Source organism: Bos grunniens, chromosome 12, assembly GCF_055505025.1.
Source record: "Bos grunniens cultivar Pamir isolate PY7600 chromosome 12, Bosgru_T2T1.0, whole genome shotgun sequence".
Taxonomy (NCBI): Eukaryota; Metazoa; Chordata; class Mammalia; order Artiodactyla; family Bovidae; genus Bos; species Bos grunniens.
Window position 1 is genome coordinate 73,919,844 of NC_141176.1, and position 16,502 is coordinate 73,936,345.

At 40.7% G+C, this 16,502-nt stretch overlaps 1 protein-coding gene across 4 annotated transcripts in view; it reads left to right on the top strand.

The window, feature by feature from the left end:
- Positions 1 to 16,502, top strand: part of LOC147361902 (ATP-binding cassette sub-family C member 4-like) — a 162,625-nt gene that overhangs the window by 99,279 nt on the left and 46,844 nt on the right. For 2 of the 4 annotated variants that reach the window (XR_015138372.1, XM_086330236.1), the window contains 4 exons: positions 1,080 to 1,230; positions 7,634 to 7,753; positions 9,075 to 9,185; positions 15,488 to 15,588. Coding sequence is in view for 2 of the 4 variants with exons in the window: in XM_086330236.1 (XP_086186362.1) it covers positions 1,080 to 1,230; positions 7,634 to 7,753; positions 9,075 to 9,185; positions 15,488 to 15,588 (483 nt within the window). In the remaining 2 variants the exon portion in view is untranslated. Of the gene's footprint in view, positions 1 to 1,079; positions 1,231 to 7,633; positions 7,754 to 9,074; positions 9,186 to 15,487; positions 15,693 to 16,502 lie in introns of those variants that run through there. The other 2 variants (XR_015138373.1, XM_086330237.1) reach the window with 2 other exon arrangements.

The window sequence follows — 16,502 nt, forward strand, 5'->3', positions numbered from 1 at the left end:
GATTGCATTCTTAAATGTTGATTGTATTCTTAAAAAATAAGGGTATTATACTTTTCCTTCTAAAGATGGATGCTTAAAGCAGCAAAAACCAATGATTTTGTTTTCTCTTCTACCTGCTCTCTCTTTTTTTTTTTTTTGGACCAAGATAGAATAATCTCATGGGATAATGTGATGATTAAGAAAATGCTCATGGAACTCTTAGCCCATTGTCTTACGTACAGTAAACACTTGGTAAATGGAATCTGTCATTGTTACAATCATTAACCTTTGGAACAGGCACTTTAAACACTTATCGTTACTATAACGATAGAAAGATGGCTGTATATTGGGGGCAAGCTTATATATGTCATAAAGACTCATGACATGGACTTCCCAGTTTCATGACTTAGGCTTTGCAATGTTCATCGAGTTGTTTTTCCTCTTCTTGTGCTTCACTCTCTCCATCTGTAAAATGAGACAATACTGTTACTAGATAGAGCTATTGTGAGGATTAATGAGTTAATACATGTGAAGGTTTGAAGGTATAGCTCTGTATACAGTCAACACTCAGTAAGTATTAAGTATGGATAGAAAATCTTGAAAGAGAAATTCCTACTTCCAAAGATCAACATTTAAATTTTGTCCTACTTTTCTGGACACATTCTGGACACAACTTTGTATTTAACCACTTCTTTATTCCTCCATGTATAGCTGAGGCATCTGGATTCCTCACCTGTGATGCCTGCTCACTCATCTCTCTAGTAACACCTTCTGACTCCTGATAGTTTGGGATTCAGCGCCTACTCTCTGAGCCTTAAATATTATCATCTGTTAAAAGTGGTAATGCCTGCCTCAAAGGGCTACTGAGTGTATCACAAGTGCGGATACCTAGAAAATTCTTATCATCCTGTTCGGCATATGCACTAAATATCATGAGGACCACCTATAATTGTATTTATTTGGAAGAGAAAGATTCCCTGCTGTCCCAACAAATCCTTTTTGAGGGAAGGAGTTTAATCCTAATAGAACAAATCATAACAGTTTATCTTTGAAAAGTACCCTTCATAAGGAGGCCTCTGCATCTATTTTTGCTATTTCAGACTTTTCTTCTTGTGGTTGGTATGGTGGTCGTGATGGTGGCTGCGATTCCTTGGATTGCTATACCTGTGATTCCACTTGGCATTATTTTCTTTGTCCTCCGGTGGTATTTCTTAAGGACATCGTGCGATGTGAAACGCCTGGAATGTACAAGTGAGTACCGGGGCTCTCAGGTTGGGATGGCAATGCAGGCTGGCCTCCATTTATGCAATAATTAACCAGACCCCTGAAATTCTGCAGACTCTGTCTTCTGGAATTTCTCACAAGTCAACATTAGATAATTGAATGTTATAGCCACTGTGAGTCGGCGTGGTTCTTAAGGCAAATAAACTGGTGGCAGGTCAGCTGCATCTTTGCATTTTAGCACAAGGAGAATGAATGTGAGCACCATGAGGACAGGGACCATTTCTGTCTTGTTCATGACATATTTCCTAACACAGAGTATCCACTCTGTAAATACTTTTCTTAAAAATATTTTATCATGTTGGAACTAATATAGGAGGAAAATAGACAATTTTTCTCCTCCTGAAGTTACCAGAAATGACAAGGAAAGGAAAAGATTAGAAAAGTAAAGGAGACCTCATGAAATATATGTCAGAAGTGATATATTTGAAAAATACTTTTTTCACATGTTCAAGTATGTTGAAGTTGTTAAATGTATTAGAAAGACATATGTTAGTCACTCAGTTGTGTCTGACTTTTTGCAACTCCATGGACTGTAGCCCACCAGGCTCCTCTGTTCATGGAATTCTCCAGGCAAAAATAGTGGAGTGGGTAGCCATTCCCTTCTCCAGAGGATCTTCCCAGACCCAGGGACTGAATCCAGGTCTCCTGCATTGCAGGTGGATTCTTTACTGTCTGATCTACCAGGGAAGCCCTATTGAAAGATAAGCCCGGTTATTTTCAGGTTTGCTCTTTATCATTACTAGTATTTGGGGTGACACCACACTGTTTGTGGTCCCCCACTTCTTAAAGCTTTTCATATAAACAATGCTGAAAAGAATCCCTTAGGAGGATACAAGAGGGGGATCTGTTCAGTATTCATTTAGTTTATTACTCCATTCAGCTTCCTAGTTTTAGAATAATGGGAACAGGGACTTGCCTGTGGTCCTATGGTTAAGACTCTGTGCTTCTGCTGCTTCAATCCCTGGTCAGGGAACTAAGAACCTGCAAGGTGCATCCAAAAAAAAAAATAATGGGGATCACATTTTATGACTAATCATTCTATTGTGCAGGCAATCACAGATGATGAAATGATTTAATTTATCTTATTATTCATGCACATATTTCACCAATATTAAAACTAATAAGAAAAGTAGAAGTATATATTTTTAACAGTTATAAAAACTATAGCCAAAAAGTAAGGTGGGGATATGTTCATATCAGAGACTTCAACCATAAATAATTATTACAAATTAATACCAACTTAACCTTCTAGAAACCAAGCCTAGATTCTGAGAATATTGAGCCTCATGGTTCTTTGTATCTACCAAGTGGAAAAAAATCTGTTATCCAGTCAAAGGAGTTTTTTTTTTTTTTTTCACCGTGGCAGTTGCATGTTCTGTTTTTATAATAAACACATAAGATGCTTCCCTGTTGACTTCAGAATCTTCCTGAAATGCAGGAGACCCTGGTTCAAACCCTGGGTTGGGAAGTTACCCTGGAGAAGGAAATGGCAACTCACTCCAGTATTCTTGCATGGGGAATTCCATAGAGAGAGGATCCTGGTGGACTACAGTTCATGCGGCCACAAAGAGTTGGACATGACTGAGTGACTAACAATTTCACCTTTTAAAGATATATTTTCTAATTAGTTGCAAAAAGGATAGTGATCATCCATTTCATAAAAGATGTAAAGAAAAATTTCAGTCATCAAGAGAACTAGCTAACTTTTGTAAGGTCCAGTTTTGTGAGGTATTTGAATGGATGGGGAGAAGTAGAGTCCAGGTGTGTGTGGCATTCTGCTGATGTGACTTGACTGATGGAAGGACCTGGGGAGGCAGAAGAGGAATGATGAGCTCCTTCCAGTCTTCTATGAAGACAAGACTTCAAATATTTTATGGTTTGAGGCTGCCCATGAAATGGGGTCATTCAAGAGTCTTGCTGAAAAGCAGCTCTCTGGTATGTTCAATGAGGGGTTGTTCCAGAAGGAACACTTGACAGAAATTTTTGCCTGGGGAAGGCATCCATACAGAATTGGAGAGAAGGGCTGCTCCTGAGGCTCTTTTAAAAAGAAGTGCAGGGTTTTCTCAGTATTTGAGATGGAGAGTCTGAGAACTTTGGCATCATCTCTGTGGGATATGTGGATTTTCCTGCATCCTAGTACTCTGTAATCAGTTGGACACTAAATTCAATCGAGATTCTGCCTCCTACACACCCCAGGTAACCAAATGTGGTGGCCAGCTGATTAGACCTGTTTATGCTGTCTCTAGGTGGTGGGTCTGTGCCTGAAATGATGACACCATTGTTTTCTCTAAGTAGTAACTGAAAGTATGTTTTAGGGCTTCCCAGGTGGCTCAGTGATAAAAGAATCTGCCTGCCAATGCAGGACATGCAGAAGAAATGAGTTCAGTCCCTAGGTTGGGAAGATTTCCTGGAAGAGAAAATAGCAACCCAGTCCAGTATTCTTGCCCATATAATCCCATGGACAGAAGAGCCTGGTGGGCTACAGTTCATGGAGTCAGAAAGAGTCAGACACATCTGAGCAACTGAGTGAGTGAGAATATATCTTCAGGTCACTACTGGAGCCACCAGCAAAAAGGACACCTGACTGCTATGACCAGAAGGCATAATCCTGCTTGTGCTGTGAAAGACTGCTGATGTCCTGAGGTTTAGTTTCAGATCCTACTGCCTAACTGCCTCTGGAAGCTTAGGTTGATATTTTCATCTTAATGACATTTGGCAGCTAATTATAATAGGGTTTTGAGGGGAACATTTTTACAAAAGTGAGCATAGCAATGGAAAGTACATAAAACCAGGGTGGTATTTGGTTGTCTTTCTCTAACCAGCTTTTTGCCTTTGGCAGTGCCTGAATAATGAAGCCATATCCAAACTCTGTCTGAAAGGTGCCAGGATCAACTAGCAAAGTCTGCTACAAGCATTGTTAGGGGAGGGTTAAGATGTGTGTCAGGTGTGTTAGGACCATGGATCATCAAGTCTGCTGTTTTAAGGAGTTCTCATACTAGATTCCCAGGAACTCTGTTCAACCTCAGATGCTTAATAAGATGTGCAGTAGTGGTGAAGCTGTTGGATGGTACCTGAGGGTTTTCTGAACATATATAACAAAGCCTGGAGAAAAATGCACATCGTCACACGCAGGCATCCTTAACCCTGATTATTCTCCCTCTGAGACACTGCTAGCATATTCAAAAGCAAAGACATTACTTTGCCAACAAAGGTCTGTCTAGTCAAGGCTATGGTTTTTTCAATAGTCATGTATGGATGTTAGAGTTGGACTGTGAAGAAAGCTGAGTGCCGAAGAATTGATGCTTTTCAACTGTGGTATTGGAGAAGACTCTTGAGAGTCCCTTGGACTGCAAGGAGATCCAACCAGTCCATTCTAAAGGAGATCAGTCCTGGGTGTTCTTTGGAAGGAATGATGCTAAAGCTGAAACTCTAGTACTTCGGCCACTTCATGCAAAGAGTTGACTCATTGGAAAAGACTCTGATGCTGGGAGGGATTGGAGGCAGGAGGAGAAGGGGACAACAGAGGATGAGATGGCTGGATGGCATCACCGACTCAATGGGCATGAGTTTGAGTGAACTCCAGTAGTTGGTGATGGACAGGGAGGCCTGGCATGCTGCGGTTCATGGGATCTCAAAGAGTCGGACACGACTGAGAGACTGAACTGAACTGAACTGAGACACTGCTGTTGTGATTAAAAGCACAACCTTGGGATTAAGAAAGTCATGTCTCACACCCAGGTCTGTCACTTTGGTGGGTTCAAATAGTTAATCTTTGGCAGTGAGTGCTCTTAATCCCTTAGTCTCTAGAGTTCTAATGAGGATTTCTTGAACTGATGCTTGTAAAGTACTTGCTGGTCATGACCAAAGACACTGGAACCTTGAACATGAGGCAATCAAGAACTTACTCACAACTAGCAGGTCTCATATAGCTTGAGTGATCATCTGCAGCAGGGCTGTCAGCCTGGGGTCATCCTGCCCGGGAAGATCTGCCGTCTTGGGGGTGTGTGTTCCCAAGTGTCCTCAGGGTTGTGGGAAGCACAGACATTAGTCATGTGAAGTGTAGGGTTACATGTGTCTGTGACTGTGAGCTGACACCATTACTGGGACATAGTCTGCTTCAGGACAGCGAGCTCAGTGCTTGTGGGAAAAGTGTTACTTTGGGCAACACACCACCGGAGCCTTAACATCCCCTCTCCCCCTATACTAGCTAGTTTTCTTTGCAGACCCTCCAGTTCACTCATCCTGGCATCCTGCTCAGCCCTAAATGGAGTTTGAGAGAAGCAGGATAGATTTTTACAGGCCCAGATTCCCCCAGCCTGTAACTCTTGGGCATGAGGTGAGGTCGGTGATGGGGTGTTTGGTTCCCTGGTGTTCAAGGCTGAGATGAAACCTGGTTTCTAAAGTCCTCCCTGCCCTCCATCCCTGCTAGAGAGAATCAGCTGCACTTTGATCTCCTGACAGGGAAGCAGGTGAGGGAGGCCACTCTGGAGAGTTCATTCCAGGACTCTCCCTGGGGGAACAACCATGTCTGCTTCCTGCTCAGAAGCCCTGTCTGTGATGGATAGTATTGATGTAACCTCATTTACTTAGGAAATGAGAGCCTGGTTCTGGTGAGTTTTCTGTGCTCTCTGGAGCTGGACTCTTGGCATTTTCCTGACAGGGTGATGGGCCCAGTAATACTCCTGCATCATCCCTGTGAACACCCTGGTTCCTGTCTGAGTTCTGGGGGTGGGTTGGGACACCTGCTGGGCTGAAGAAAAGGCCTGAACACAGTCCCTTGCCTTTATTATTTGGAGCATGAGCTCCATCTGAGTTTATGTTGCTCTTATAAGCAAAACATTATAGGAAGCTAAAAAGTTAGTCAATAGAGTGAAGAGAGAGAGAGAGAGCAGTGTGGATGCGGGAATGAGAACACAGGTACTCAACTGCATGAACAAAGGCACCAATGAGTCACTTTCAGCTCTTTGTGTGAACAAAGGACAAAGGGAAAGTGTGAGATCATGTTGCGGTTCAGAGATCCATCAGGGCAGTTATGAAAGCATCCATCAGGCTCCCGGAGCAGAAGTCAAGACCATTCAAAGGTTTCTCATCTGCCGGGTCCTGTGAGCACTAGGGCGATGCAGCACCAGATGCTCTGTGATCCGCACAGAGGCTCCTGGCACAGGTGCAGGGGGAGGCCCAGGACGGGGGAGGTGGCAGACTGTCTGGTCCCTTACTCGTCTCATCCTGTCCTGTGTCTGGCTCTGGTCCAGGGTGGGGGATGTACTGACTCATCAAAATTCAGGGTGGTGAGGACTCTAATGAGGAATTAAATTTTAGAATGTTACTGATTCAAAAATTAGTTAACAATGAAAAAGAAAAAAAAAATATAGCCATTTGAAGCAACATGGATGGATTTAGAGAATAATATTAAAAAAAAAGTCAGAGAAAGACAAATATGGTATCACTTATACGTGGAATCTAAAAATAATACAAATAAATCTGTACACAAAATAGAAATAGACTCAGAGACATAGAAAACAAACTTACCAAAGGGGATTGGGAGGGAGGGAGGAACAAAGTAGAAATATGGGATTAATAGACACACTACTATTTGAAATAGGTATGCAACAAGAATTTACTGTAAAGCACAGGAAATTTTATTCAGCGTCTCGTAATAACCTGTAATGGAATATAATCAGAAAAAAATAACTGAATGAATATACTATATACCTGAAACTAACACATTATTGTAAATCAACTATACTTCAATAAATTTTTAAAAATTTGTGAACAATTTCCACCTGGAGAGATGCCAGGAGAATTTGGAGGGAAGCATGTTTGAGAGGACCTTGATGAAAGAACCAGTAAAGAATTTATCTAAATCTAGCTGTGAATGAATTTGGTCAAACATAGGTTCAAAGAGAATCTTTCATTCCCAGGTCATTAAAGTGAAACCTGATGTGAACAGGAGTGAGGGTCACATGGAGGATTCCTATTGGTGGGAGGTGTCACCGCATATGGAGAAGGCAATGGCACCCCATTCCAGTACTCTTGCCTGGAAAATCCCATGGATGGAGGAGCCTGGAAGGCTGCAGTCCATGGTGTCACTGAGGGTCGGACATGACTGAGCGACTTAGCTTTCACTTTTCACTTTCATACATTGGAAAAGGAAATGGTAACCCACTCCAGTGTTCTTGCCTGGAGAATCCCAGGGATGGCGGAGCCTGGTGGGCTGCCGTCTATGGGGTCTCAGAGAGTCGGACACAACTGAAGTGACTTAGCAGCAGCAGCAGCAGCAGCAGTCACGACATACCCCAGGAGTCAGTGGGTTTCCTCACATCCAGCTTCCCTGACTTTCTCTGTTGTGTGTCTGTCTCTGCTTCCCCAGCACGGAGCCCGGTATTTTCTCACTTAGCATCTTCTCTGCGGGGACTCCGGACCATCAGAGCATACAAAGCTGAAAAGAGCTTTCAGGAGCTGTTTGATGCATATCAGGATTTGCACTCAGGTCTGTAAGTTTCTGGAAATAATTTCAGATGGGATGTGCTGCCTTCTGAGGCCTGATCTCCATCTCAGGTGGCCTAGTAGGCCAGCACCTCTCTCTGTGTCACCTGCATGTCCCCCTATGCCACCCACCTCGCCCACCCCTTCCTCTCAGCATCCCTTCTGTGCTCCCCTCTTCCCTGTCAGCCCCTGCTTTTCTCCCCTGACTGGCTTGCATTGTCCTTCCATCACTGTGCCCTGTGGACTTCTATCTCTTTAGGGCAGGACTCAGTAAAATTTTGTTTTTTGCAAAGATCCAGATAGAAAATATTGTAGGCTTTGTGTGCTATACTGTGTCTATTGCAACTACTCACCTTGGCTGTTGTAGCACAAAGACAGGCAAAGATAATACATCAGTAAATGGCTGTTTTCTAATAAAATTTCCTTTTCAGAACCAGGTGGTCGCTATTCTTGTCCCCCAGGCTGTAGTTTGCCAACTCTTTTCAGAGCATGGAGGGTAGCAGATGTGATTGACAAAACTAATTTCCTGATTTGCCACCCACTTGATTATACTTTGTATCAGTGAAGTTGTTTTTCCTAGGTAGAAAATTCAGAATTTCCTCTAAGTCTATAAAATCCTGGTCAAACTTTTCAATCGTTACTGTATTTTGAAGATAAAATAGCATTTTGAAAGCCACATGCAGATCCTGTTGGCTGATGGTCATGTAGATACTGGCTCCTAAGAATAAACACTGCAGGGCCCTGTGGTGAGTGCAGAAGGTGCTGGAAACAGTGTGAGCTCTGCTGTCTGAGAACTGGGAACAGTAGACATGTGAGAGGACGATCTTCACACTGAGGCCCGGCACTGCAGAAAATGCACCAATGAGACGATTTTCCATCTTCTTTCTTGTGATCGTATTTCTGTTGATAACCTGTGGATTGACATTTTCTTTTTTTTTAATTTTATTTTATTTTTTAACTTTACAATATTGTATTGGTTTTGCCACATATCAACATGAATCTGCCACAGGTATACACGTGTTCCCCATCCTGAACCCTCCTCCCTCCTCCCTCCCTGTACCATCCCTCTGGGTTTTCCCAGTGCACCAGCCCCAAGCATCCAGTATAATGCTTGCTTCCTGGACTGATTCCTGTGTGTCCCATACCTTGTCTTGGGTTATAACCTAGTTTTCTGGAATCTTCAGGTTCCTTGAGTGTGTGGCTTTGCTCTCCTACCTTGTATAAAATCTTCTGTACCTCAGCTGAGGAAATGCTCTCCCTCATTAGAAGCAGTTAACATGGTTTTTTTGTTTATGTATTATGCTTATTACGGTTCACAAATCCAGAGGCTTGGTTCCTACTTTTGACGACGTCCCGATGGCTTGCTGTGTATCTGGATGTCATCTGTGCCATCTTTGTCACTGTTGTTGCCTTTGGGGCCCTGATTCTGGTAGAAAGTAAGTAAATATGTGAATATTTGTAGTATGTTTACAGTTTATAACTTTGTAGTTATTAAACTCTTGCCATCTTGTCTAATATATACTGCTTGGTTCTAGTGAATTACAGTGTCTGCAGCATGTGACTCCACTGTGTGGTTCTTGTGAACTCATTTGTGTCATGATGAGCACTTTCATCTTTTTTTCCATTTACTTATTTATTTACAGTAGGTCCTTGTTGAGACCTCTTTAAAAAATTTTTGATTGGCGTATCGTTGATTTATGATGTTGTGTTAGCTTCAGGTGTACAGCCAAGTGAATCTGTTTTACATATATCCACTTTATCAAAGATTCTTTTACCATATCCCATAGACACTGGGGTGCATGTATCTTTTTCTTTAGGAATTTGCATTTTAATTAATATTTCAAATAAATTATCCTTTAGAAAAGAATTTCTATTTTGGACTTTCAGAATCTTTAAGAGAAAGACCAGATTTGAAAGTGCCTCCAGCAGACCTGTGGTGTCTTGGGCCCCTGCTTTGGCTGGCTCAGACCATTCTTTTAGGTTTTACTGGTTTACACAGTTGTCTTAGTTTACGGTGTATAGCAAAATGAATCTGAAATACGTATACATATATACACTCCTTTTTTGATTCTTTTCCTATATAGGTTATTACAGAGTTCCCTGTACTTTACATTTGTTTCTTATTAATTATCTATTTTCTTATTTTATATATAGTAGTATGTCTGTGTCAGTCCCAGTCTTTCAATTTATCCCTCCCTTCCCTCATCCCCTGGTAAGCATAAGTTTATTTTCTGCATCTGTGACTCTATTTCTGATTTGTAGATAAGTTCATTTGTTGCCTTTTGTTAGAATTCATGTATAAGCAATATCATATTCTATGTTTCACTGTCTGACATACTTCATTTAGTATGAAAATCTCTAGGTCTACCCATGTTGTTGCAAATGGCATTATCTTCCCTTTGTTACGGCTGGATAATACTCCATTGTATATATGATACCACACATCTTCCTTACCCATTGCTTGATTGATGGACATTTAGGTTGCTTCCATGTCCTGGCTATTGTGAATAGTGCTGCAGTGAACATTAGGGTGCATATATGTCTTAGAATTATGGTTTTCTCTGGATATATGTCCAGGAATGGGATTGCTGTATCACATGGTAGTGCTGGTTTTAGTTTTTAAAAGAACTTCCATATCATTCTCTATAGTGACTGTACCAGTTTACATTCCCAGCAACAGGGTAGGAGTATTTCTTCACATCCTCTCCAGCATTTACTGTTTGTAGATTGGTTGATGATGATCATACTGAGTAGTGTGAAGTAAGACCTCACTATAGTTTTGATTTGTATTTCTTTAATAATTAGAGATGTTGACCATCTTTTTATGTGCTTTTTGGCCATCTGTATGTCTTCGTTGGAAAGTGTCTGTTTTAATCTTCTGCCAATATTTTGATTGGGATTTTTTTTTTTAATATTGAACTGCATAAACTGTTTGTGTATTTCAGAGTAATCCCTTGTCAGTCACTTTGTTTGCAAATATTTTTCCCCATTCTGAAGGTTGTTTTTCAGTATTGTTTATGGTGTTCTTTGCTGTGCAAAATCTTTTAAGCTTATATAGTTCCATTAGTTTACCTTTTATTTTCATTACTCTAGGAGGTTAATCAAAAAAGATCTTGATGAAATTTATGTCGGAGAGAATTCTGAGTTATATATCAGAATATATATATCTAAGAGTTTTCATCTAAGAGTTATATATTGTCTGGTGTTACATGTATGTCTATAATCCATTTGAGTTTACTTTTGTGTATGATGTTAGGGAGTGTTTTAATTTTATTCTTTTACATATAGCTGTCCAGTTTTCCCAGCACCACTTATTGAAGAGACTGTCTTTTCTCCATTGTGTATTCTTGCTTCCTTTGTCATAGGTAACCTTAGGTGCATGGGTTTATCTCTGGACTTTCCATTTTGTTCCATTGATCTATATTTCTGTTTTTGGTGCCAGTAGCATATTGTTTCAGTTACTGTAGCTTTGTAGTATAGTCTGAAGACAAGGAACCTGATTCTACCCAGCTTCAAATTTCTATTCTGTTTTTCTCAAGATTGCTTTGGCTTTTCATAGTATTTTGTGTTTCCATACAAAATGTAAAAGCTTTTGTTCTAATGCTGTGAAAAATGCCATTGGTAGTTTGATAGGCATTGCACTGAATCTGTCGATTACTTTGGGTGGTTTGTTTGTTTGTTTGTTTATTTACTGTAGGTCTTTGTTGAGAGCTTTTATCTTTTTATCTTTCTTTAAATTGGGTGAGGTCCATGCAACTGTAGTAAGCTGACCTGAACATTCCAGGTAGTGTCCTGTACGTGGATGGAGAGAACCAAATTTACTATTAAGCTTTTTGTACAGCTTAGGGTTTAGGTCTAACTTTAGGGCTACTTGGATCTCTTGGTTGTAGGTGCCGGGTGTACTGGGCAGATTAAGATTCTCTGTAGCAAAGAACAGTGTCCTCACTGCTGTGTGGGTAACAAATGAGCAGCTGTTGGGGTGCATGGCATGAATTTCACCATCCCTAACTATTCCATAATAATAACCCTGAATCACAGTCTTTGATAATGGAACAACGAGAGTAATACTTTAGATTTAAAAGCACTGGCTCTTAGAACCCATTGCCTTGTTTTTGTGGTTGCAACTGCAAGTACACTGGATGTAGAAAGTGAAATTATACAATGAAAATTGGAGCCATAAGAACAAAAATCTGAATAACGACGTGTGAAAGTGAAAGTCACTCAGTCGTGTCTGACTCTTTGTGACCCCATGAACTGTTGCCTGCCAGGCTTATTTGTCCATGGAGTTCTCCAGGCAAGAATACTGGATTGGGTTGCCATTTGCTTCTCCAGGGGATCTTACTGACCCAGGGATTGACCTGGGTCTCCTGCATTGCAGGCAGATTCTTTACCAACTGAACCACCAGGAATGACCTTGAATAATGACATGACTCTCACCTATATAATACCATAAAGTGTATCTCAATCCAGTTGGAATTAATAGGATAAATGACAGAAATCGTAAAGACCTATGAGAATCAGAAGAGATTAGGAAGAGCTGGCAATAATACACAGAAGAACTGTACAGAAAAGATCTTAATGATCTGGATGACCATGATGGTGTGGTCACTCACCTAGAGGCAGACTTTCTGGAGTGTGAAATCAAGTGGGCCTTTGGAAGCATTACTATGAACAAAGCTAGTGGAGGTGATGGAATTCCAGCTGAGGTATTTCAAATCCTAAAAGGTGATGTTGTTGAAGTGCTGCACTCAATATATCAGCAAATTTGGAAAACTCAGCAGTGGCCACAGGACTGGGAAAGGTCAGTTTTCATTCCAATCCCCTGGATGGGAAATGGCAAAGAATGTTCAGGCTACCATAAAATTGCACTTATTTCTCATGCTAGTAAGGTTATGCTCAAAATCATTCAAGCAAGGCTTCAACAGTACATGAACTGGAAACTTAGGGTTGTACAGGCTAGGTTTATAAAAGGCAGAGGAACCAGAGAATAAACTGCCAACATTTGATGGATCATACAGAAAGCAAGAGAATTCCATGCTGAGGTCCAGCCCTGGCTGATCCAGGGAGTTCAAAGGGGAGACGGCTTCAGCAATCAGGATATGATAGCTTTAATTAAATATTAATTAGAGATATAAAGAGTAATAGAATGAGGATAGCTCAGCAGGAAAATTCAGTGAAGAGGCTGAGTAGCTTGGTTTACACGGGAAACCAATAAAACTTCAAGACAAGAAGTTTGCACCACTTATGTAGGCTGCAGGCATCCTTCCATTCTCCCAAAGGAGAGGAGACACTGAGGCCTCCCCGGTCGGATCTTAGAAGCCCAGGCAAAATTAGTAAGCATGGCAGGGTCCGTGCTCCAGATGGAAACTCAGCCAGAGTTTGAGAGAGAGAATGACATGGGGAGACCAGTCTTTCGAGGAACTGATCCCAATTCTTTATTTTCCAGTGTCTGTTTTTATACACTGAGATGTTATACAAAAGTCACGCGGGGTCCGCAGTCCTGACTTTTATTAAGTCAGGTGCTTCATACAGATGTATACAGAGGTCTTAGGGGTGTTACATCATTTTCTGGCCAGGGGGCCTGCTGACAATTTATGACCCTCTCCTTGTGACAGCGGTCAGTCAACCAGAACACTTATTTCTCCAGGGGTGATTATTTTTGAAACAGACGCCACCTTCCGAAGGTACTAGATAAAGTTACATTCCTATAGGGTGAGGGTGTAGTGGGTTTTAATTAAGGAAAGAATTTGCTTAGCCTAAGGTCTAACATGATTAATTTCAAAGGTTAATACTTATTTCTTCTATATATTCATTAATGTGTATAAGGGCAGGGGATGTGGAGACTTAGCAGTAAACATTGACTCAACAAATGAAAAACCCTTCACCAATACAATTTCTAATCAGCCCACTATACTTATACTAATAGTTTTCTAACTTCTCTAAAGAACCTGTTTCTAGAAGGTTTAAAGCATCTCGTGCCTCTCATGGTTGGGAGGCTATGAGCAGTCACATGTGGCTGGACAAGCCTGTCAGGCAGGCTAGAGAACCTTCAGAAGAGTTTGTAAGTTTGGAACACTCCTGTCACGCCCAGGAATTATTATTAACTGGAGCTCTAAGTTAACTCCTTCTCTGAAAGAGGTGGTGGGGGACACCTCCCCCATAAAGTCAGAGGTGTAGGTGAGAGCACAAAGTAGTAAAGTAGGCCGATTCTGGTTTTGGGGGTAGATGCTCGAGAATTTCCAGGGGGACTCCTGAGGCTCGATCCCGCCTTTGCGTATGTCAAGCCTCCTTCCTCATGACCTTTGCCATGGGTGGAGGTCCTCACGCCAGCTCCCCGCAATTCCAGGAAAACATCTGCTTCATTGACTACACAAAAGCCTTTGATTGTGTGGATCAGTACAAACTGTTGAAAATTCTGAAAGAGATAGGAATGCCAGACCACTTTACCTGTCTCCTGAGAAACCTGTATTCAGGTGAAGAGCATGGAACAATGGACTGGTTCAAAATTGGAAAGAAGTATGACAAGGCTGTATATTGTTACCCTACTTATTTAACTTATATGAAGAATACATTATGTGTAATACCAGGCTGGATGACTCAAGCTGGAAACACAATTGCCAGGAGAAATATCAATAACCCTAAATATACAGATGATACCATTCTAATGGCAGAAAGTGAAAAGACTGCGAGTCTATAGTAATAAAATATCCCACTAATAGGAAGAAGAATTGATGCCTTTTAATTGTGGTGCTAGAGAAGACTCTTCAGAGTCCTTTGGACTGCAAGGAGATCAAACCAGTCAATCTTAAAGGAAAACAGTAATGAATATTCATTGGAAGGACTGAAGCTCCAATACTTTGGCCACCTGACATGAAGAGCCAACTCATTAGAAACCCTGATGCTGGGAAAGATTGAGGGCAGGAGGATAAGGGGATGACAGAGGATGAGATGGTTGGATGGCATCACCAACTCAATGGACATGAGTTTGAGCAAGTCCCAGGAGATAGTGAAGGACAGGGAAGCCTGGTGTACTTCAGTCTGTGGCATCACAAAGAGTCAGACACAACTTAGTGACTGAACAACAACAACAACATTGTTAATGCTTTCTAAATTCATAGTATTTTAAAAATTTACTTTCTCATTTGGCTCCACTGGGTCTTAGTTGGGACACGCGGGATCTTCAGTCTTAGTTGGGACAGGCAGGACTTTAGTTGCAGCATGTGAGCTCTCAGTTGTGGAATGTGGAATCTAGTTCCCTGACCAGGGATCAAACCTAAGCCCCCTGATTGGGTGCTTGGATTCTTAGTTATTGCACCACCAGGGAAGACCATCATAGTGGGTTTTTTTTTTTTTTTTAACTGTATTATTATCTCAGTCATCAGAAGTAATATTATGAGTAATACTATCATTACATGAAAATGATTTAAATGTTATAAAGGAGTGTTTTCAGTACTATATATAAAATAGAAAACTAAAAATGACCTTCTGTATTGCAAAGGGAACTCTAGTTGATACTCTGTAATGACATATATGGGAAAAGTAACTTTAAAAGAGTGGATGATATATATATATCTGGCTGATTCACTTTACTGTACACCTGAAACTAACACAACTTTGTAAATAACTATACTCCATTAAAACTCATAAAAATAAAGGAGTCTTCTTCATAAAATGACAGAAGGAACCACCTGAGGGGTTGAGAAGGAGACTGACTTTATTCCTCTTCTTCCTCACTTAGCTTTGGATCTCGGGCAGGTTGGCCTGGTCCTGTCTCTCACTCTCACGGTCATGGGGATGTTCCAGTGGTGTGTCAGGCAAAGTGCCGAAGTGGAGAATATGGTGATGACTATCTTTCCATTCTTAACATTTTCAAGTCTCCTTGCTGTTAAATGGCATAAAAGCAATTCTTATGTAAAATAGTAAAACTATTATTTCACATCATAGTTAATACAGTTTTTTTTTTAACATTCTTCTTCATCTGCTTAAAGTTAATGTAAAATAAAATATATACGTTTTTTCTCAGTCTTATGTGTGCCATGTGAGAAAGTTTTATATTCGTCACAAGCTATCCTCAAATACAATAAATGTCTCTGTAGGAAAGAGGTTCTGAAATCCTGGAGAGAAGCTAATTTCTTAGCAGCTTGGTTATCTTTGTTTCTTAATAGGTGATTCCTCATATTTTGTAAAATAAAGAATTCAGTTTTTTGAGGTTTCTTTAATTAATATGTTCCTATCTTCTGCCCTTCCCCTATTTTATCATTTATTCTTGTGCGTGGTGAACACCTGAAATTTCTGGTGGCCCTTCTTTCTGGTAGGATAAGCTCCCTCTCAGAAAGTGCTCTCAAAGTTGTGGAGTCATGGTAGTTTAGGAGGCCTTGGTCAATATGTAAATTATGTACTTTTGAATATTTGCAGCTTCTCCTAAAGGGAGAAAAACAATAAAAATGAAATCTTTCCACTTCTCTCTTCTAATAGAATAGAAAATGACTAATAATTAAATGGAGGTTTGATGACCATCCAGTTCTGTTATCTATAACACATGGCCCTTCTGTAGCCACACATTACTGATTGGCATCCATAAATATTCTTTTCTTTGACAAAATGCTCTTGTTTTTCATTCAGGTGTGAAAAGTGGATCAATAAAATCTTAGCATTCATTTCTCTAATTCTTTTGGTGTTAATATAAAGTTGGAGGAAGTGGCTGTAAGTAAAAGTATTGAAGATGACAAACAAATTTGCAATTCATCCAAGGC